Source organism: Chanodichthys erythropterus, chromosome 4 (genome assembly GCF_024489055.1).
Source record: "Chanodichthys erythropterus isolate Z2021 chromosome 4, ASM2448905v1, whole genome shotgun sequence".
In the NCBI taxonomy this organism is placed as follows: domain Eukaryota; kingdom Metazoa; phylum Chordata; class Actinopteri; order Cypriniformes; family Xenocyprididae; genus Chanodichthys; species Chanodichthys erythropterus.
The window spans coordinates 8699818-8705800 of NC_090224.1; the positions used below are offsets into that span (position 1 = coordinate 8699818).

The following is a 5983-nucleotide window of genomic DNA, read 5'->3' on the forward strand; positions in this document are numbered from 1 at the left end:
CCATGTTTCTTGAGTCTTTGTTTGAAAGTACTGAAATAAACATTTTGCTGTTCTGTACACACTGCAGAAATGCGTTCCCACGAGATGATTTGCTAAGAGCAAACTTATTTTAGTACTGTGAATTACAGATGGGTGGCACCAGTAGCTCATGCATTACAATTATATCCCACACCCTGAACACTTGTGAGTGGCCAGTGTGTGACTTTTTTAATGACACAGAGGTTGACTGACTTTTTAAAAAAGGAATTTGCATCAATTTTCGTGGTAAGATTTGTTTTGCACGATTTTTCTCTGCGCAAACATTTTGAATAATAAAAAAAACTGTATTACATGGTGATGACAGTATTAGTAGTTATTTATTTCTTGATCTATCACCCACCCTCCCAAAACCCTTATAATTTGAACCTCTTAGTCTTTACATTACAAACTTAATGACAAGAAGAGAGTAGCGTCACAGCCAGTGAACGGTAATAAGTTAATACGCTTTATGCATTTGCAAAAATGAAAAAATACAACAAAACAATGCATCTGTAACTATAGCTGAGACAAGGACACTGACTTCATACTTCGCATTTAATTATATACAGTATAAAAGTGCCATTTACGTAGTAATTATAAAAATTTCTGTAATATTATAAACATCACATTTTCAGCAGAAAGAGAAAACAAAAGTACATTTTTACAGAGTCCGCTGGATTAGAGCTGTTAAAATGCGCTCTCGTTTAGCGCTTCATCTTGGTAACATAAAAGCAACAACAAAAAAATCCTGCTTTTTGTGATTGCTTGCTTAATTACGGGTCTCCTTTAAAATCTCTCCAGTCTTTTTTGAATCTTCCTTTGGAAGAAAGAATAAGAAAGTCCGTATATAACTAACTCAGAAACTTTTTATGTCCGTTTGAGGGAAGTCCTTTGTCATTCAAGACGAAGTCCAGGCGAATGACACGGGGAGGAAAAAAAAAAAAAAAAACACAAAAAGCCCCTGTTTTTGCTCCATGCCCGAAACACCTGCAAAAGATTGTGTGTGAGAGAGAGAGAGAGGGAGAGAGAGGGGCGTGTTTAGAGAAGGCAAAGGACAGAGATCCGGACAGACTGGCGCCAGGGAGGAAGCCACAGTACGTTTTTTTCTTTCTTTTTTTCGGACTTTAACCAAACACTGGCGAAATACCGGGCAATCCCATTCAGAGTCTACACGAGCATCTGACATACACATTAAGATAACGTAGCTAATAGCAAACACTGAAGAATTCACTCAAAAATGAAGATTCCCAACGCTCATGTTGTTCCAAACCTCTGACTGACTTTCTTCTGTGGACCACAAAAGGAGTTCTGCCTACCATCTTTCTGTGCTTCAAAGAACAGGTTTAGAACAACATGAGAGAATACAGATGACAATTTCATTTTTGAGCGAACTGTCACTTTAACAGATTGGCCGTACACTGAAATGAACGTATCAAAGTTTAATGATATTTCTAAGTATTGTAATAAAACAACGTGTTATATCATGTTCAATGACTTATTAAAAGATATAAAAGTCATTGCATAAGGCATAATAAATATGTAAGTGCTCAAACAGCCCACGTGCAAAAGTTTAACTTTGTTCTTCATGTAGAACCACCAAGTGTAGTAGAGCATCCAACTTACCATTTCAACGAGACAGGGTTATGAGGTCATCTGAGCTCTCTCTTTGAGGGTTACTGGGCTGTTAATTAACAGAGGTAAACAATGATTTTCAGTGGAGCTGCCTGCACGTTACATTTCAAGCTGTTACAGTGTGCTATTTGATGTGCAACATTAAGGCGGAAATTACATTGGAGCATTGCACATTACATTGTTGTCATTCAAATGTTATTTTTATATATTCTTTTTTCATAAATCGATTAGGTAACATTTTTCATTACGCCAATATAAATCACTTTGAAATGTTTTATCCAAACTTGCTTTACCTGGAAGGAGATGATGCTGATATCAGCTCCGAGTGATCTGACAGTCTTTTTTGGAGGGCTCTGTCCGTGGACCTGCTGTTGCGGGTTCTGGTCCAGTGCGATCTGAAGATCCAGAATGTAGTCTATGACATGCTGCAAGATCTCCATCTTACTCACGCTCTTGTTCTGCGGTAAGCTCGGCACGAGCTCCTTCAATCTGCTGTAGCAGTCATTCATGTTGTACAGTAGACTGAGCGGGTCGTCCGAGGAGCTCTTGCTCCGTGAGATTCCGAGATTATGCTCCGAAAAATACAAGGCCGGTTTCCTTATGGACCTCACCGGACTGACTGCCTTCATAGTGGATACCGATGTTGTGATTAATTTCAGGGCATGCGATTCTCCCACAGATCTGTGCTGGAAGCTTGTTGTCAATGTGTTTATATAGCAACCGAGCTGGGTTTGTTATAAGGCATAAAGAATTAATCGGATTGGTCGATGAGACGACGTCACTCGGTGAACCGGAGCATCAACATTGGCCAAATTTGCAGCACGTGAGCACCTCCTACATCCTCTGCATTCTTTACTCTTGCTGAAGAGTATCTGAGCAACTGCGTGCGCGGACAAATAACATCACATTTTCATATTGGAATGTACTGATTTTACAAGCAAGGGATACACATTTACAACGTCTCGCAACATTAAAACACACAGTAATATTAAAACCGTCTTAACCAGATGTTTATTTTGCTGCAAGTCAGTTTGCCACTTTCATCCAGCCACTGCATGGAATTTTAAAGAGTTTTGCAAACGAGTTAGTATAGAGGATGTTTAACAGTTACAACAAGCCAAATGTAAATAAGCTAATCTTGTGAATACAACTACGTTCGGAACGATTCAGCTCTTCTTGACTGACCGATTGAACCGTTTCGCAAAGCCGACGTGAACAATTCATTCACTGACCGAAATTAACAACATTATGTAAATATTAAAGGGTTTGTTCACCCAAAAATGGAAATTCTGTCATTTATTACTCACCCTCATGCCGTTCCACACCCGTAAGACCTTCGTTCATCTTCGCAACACAAATTAAGATATTTTTGTTGAAATCCGATGGCTCCTTGAGGCCTGCATAGGGAACAATGACATTTCCTCTCTCAAGATCCATTAATGTACTAAAAACATATTTAAATCAGTTCATGTGAGTACAGTGGTTCAATATTAATATTATAAAGCGACAAAAAAATATTATGGTGCGCCAAAAAAACAAAATAACGACTTGTATAGTGATGGCCGATTTCAAAACCCTGCTTCAGGAAGATTCAGAGCGTTATGATTCAGCATGTCGAATCAGCGATTCGGAGCGCCAAAGTCACGTGATTTCAGCAGTTTGGCAGTTTGACACGCGTTCCGAATCATGATTCGACACAAAAGATTCATAAAGCTCCGAAGCTTCCTGAAGCAGTGTTTTGAAATCGGCCATCACTAAATGAGTCGTTATTTTGTTTTTTTGGTGCACCAAAATATTCTCGTTGATTTATAATATTAATATTGAACCACTGTACTCACATGAACTGATTTAAATATGTTTTTAGTAGCTACATTAATGGATCTTGAGAGAGGAAATGTCATTGCTGGCTATGGAGGCCTCACCGAGCCATCGGATTTCAACAAAAATATCTTAATTTGTGTTCCGAAGTTGAACGAAGGTCTTGCGGTTGTGGAACGGCATGAGGGTAAGTGATTTTCTGTATTAATGTATATTGTGAAAAGCCATATAGCCTACTTGCCGACTTGAATAAGCCTGAAACCAATCAGTGAACTCATGGTCATATGGGGTTATCAAGTAGCCTACGTGCAAATTAAAGACCCACCCCCTTACTTACTGTTGCTTTTTATTATTATTATTAATTATAATAACATGAAACACAGAATGACAATAATATGCTACATACCTTTTAAAAAGATTCACAGTTTTTACAGCTTTCTTATTGGAAGAGTCAGAAATCAAATACATATACAATTTTAACTCTTCCAGAAAAATGTTAAAGAAAATTTACATTTGTGTACAAAATATTTGGTGAGAAACAAAATAAGATTGAGTAAATAAAAAAAAAAAACATCTGATTGTTCTCTTTCAAAATGTATAACCCAGAATAACATGTTCGTATTTCAATGAAATTTCAGGAATTATACCACAAATAATATACTCAAAATGTTTTTCCACAGTATACTCACAATACCAAAATAAATTAGACAAATTTTCAGTTTGGAGACCACAGGAGGAGCAATTTACGTCAAAATCATCAGAAATAAACATTTGTAAAAAACATTTTGTGGGATAGCACCGATGCTTTGTCGGACGGCGTTGGGTATGATTGGTTAGATCGCTTGTCAATCAAACTCCCGGCGAAGAGTCAATTACATGATGTGACGTAAGGAACTGCTTAATTGTTTCACTGAAACGACCTGTTCGAAAGAGCCGAGTCGCGGAAATGAATCGAAGTGCCCATCGCGCTCACCTGAGCTCGCGACTCTCTGGCGCCAAGCTCATAATCTCTGTTGCCTCTCTGACTTTCAAACGTGCGTCAGAGCTGTGTGAGCACGCGTACTCTCATTCGCACTCTCGAGCTCCTGCAGGACATCCTCGGTCTCGTTTTAAAGACTTTGATAATTGCCATAAACAATCAAATGAACAATGTTTACTTGGCTTGGCATTACTCAGATACATTTTCATCCACAGTAATTGATTATTTGCAGGTCCAGCAGGTCAAGTGCAATGCTTAGGGGACACAATCCCAACAAAGCAGGATCAGCTGTTGTCTAGTCCCTTGGGTCCCCTACCTGAGGCTGAACCTGTAAACACTGTTTCAGCATCACACAGTTCATTAGGCTTCCATATCTCATAATAATTCTGAATATGGTTCTTATAAAACCAAACTGACATGCTATATTTTAAATGTTATTCATATGATGACCTAACTGGCAAAAGTTTAAAAATGTAAAATATTCCTGTAGTAGTAGCAGAGTAGGAAATGTTTACTGGTTTTATTATGCAAAGGAAGAGTCTGTGAGCCATCACGATGTATTAGTATCTTAAAATTACACAGCGGTGAGTGTTTTTTGACCTTTTCCTCCGGAGACTATCAGTGCTGCAAACACAAAGGAATGTGTCTAACTTTACATGAATGAATGGCATCCCTTGGAGCATCACAGAGAACTAAGAGCTAGCCTTTCTGGCTCTCCCTGTGCCCATTACTGAAGTACACAAGCCAAAAAGAATAGAGTTTCAGGATAATGTTCTTTTCTCAGCTGTTTCAGGGAAATATGAGCAGAAGAACATGTTTTCTCAATCCCGAGTGCTCCTGAAGTCATGCCAATTTTCAGAGTGTGTATTCTGAGAAACAGTCATTTCCCGTATCATTTTGGCTCTGTACCTTCTGTGTGTGTTTGTTTGAGGTTGAGTGTCAATAATAAGTGATCACTGTACAAAATGCTGCAACACCGAACATTAGTTTTCATGTGTGAAATAGTCTATTGTTAAGGGCAGTTTAGTATTTGAAGTAGATAGGCCTCATTATGTAAATGAAAAGTATAAAATAAAAATGGTAATTTCTGCCTAGATTCATGTACTCCGGTATGTTGGAAATGTTTTTTTTTTTTTTTTTTTTTTAAAAAAAACAACTAATATATATATATATATATATATATATATATATATATATATATATATAAAAAAGTGCCATAGTAAAAAGCTGTACAAGTTAGGCCTACCTTTATATTGCCTTTAATTATCTGGCAACCACAACTTAACATAAATTTAACAGGATGTTCTATTTTGCATTGTGCCTGTACCCATATCAATATGCATTACTAGTTGATACAGTGTTTCAGCAGAGACTTCTAGAAGCGACAGTTGCATGTTTCTACATCTATCAAGTCATATCCAGCCAATGGTTATGCCCTCGGGTGCAGTCGTTTACATGCTCTTTTAGTTTGAGCCTGAGAGATGCCTTAGGCATGACTTCACAGGACAGGTGCTGTTTACCCTGCTGCCCCAGAAC

At 38.0% G+C, this 5983-nt stretch overlaps 1 protein-coding gene across 1 annotated transcript; it reads right to left on the bottom strand.

Annotated features, from left to right (window-relative positions):
* Positions 1–385: 385 nt before the first annotated feature.
* On the bottom strand, positions 386–2364 carry id2b (inhibitor of DNA binding 2b). The gene is made up of 3 exons (XM_067383959.1): positions 1944–2364; positions 1642–1699; positions 386–1005 (listed from the first exon to the last, which is right to left on the bottom strand). Exons 1-2 carry the CDS (start codon positions 2277–2279, stop codon positions 1646–1648), a joined length of 390 nt encoding a protein of 129 aa, XP_067240060.1. The 5' UTR covers positions 2280–2364; the 3' UTR covers positions 386–1005; positions 1642–1645.
* Between the last annotated feature and the right edge of the window lie 3619 nt (positions 2365–5983).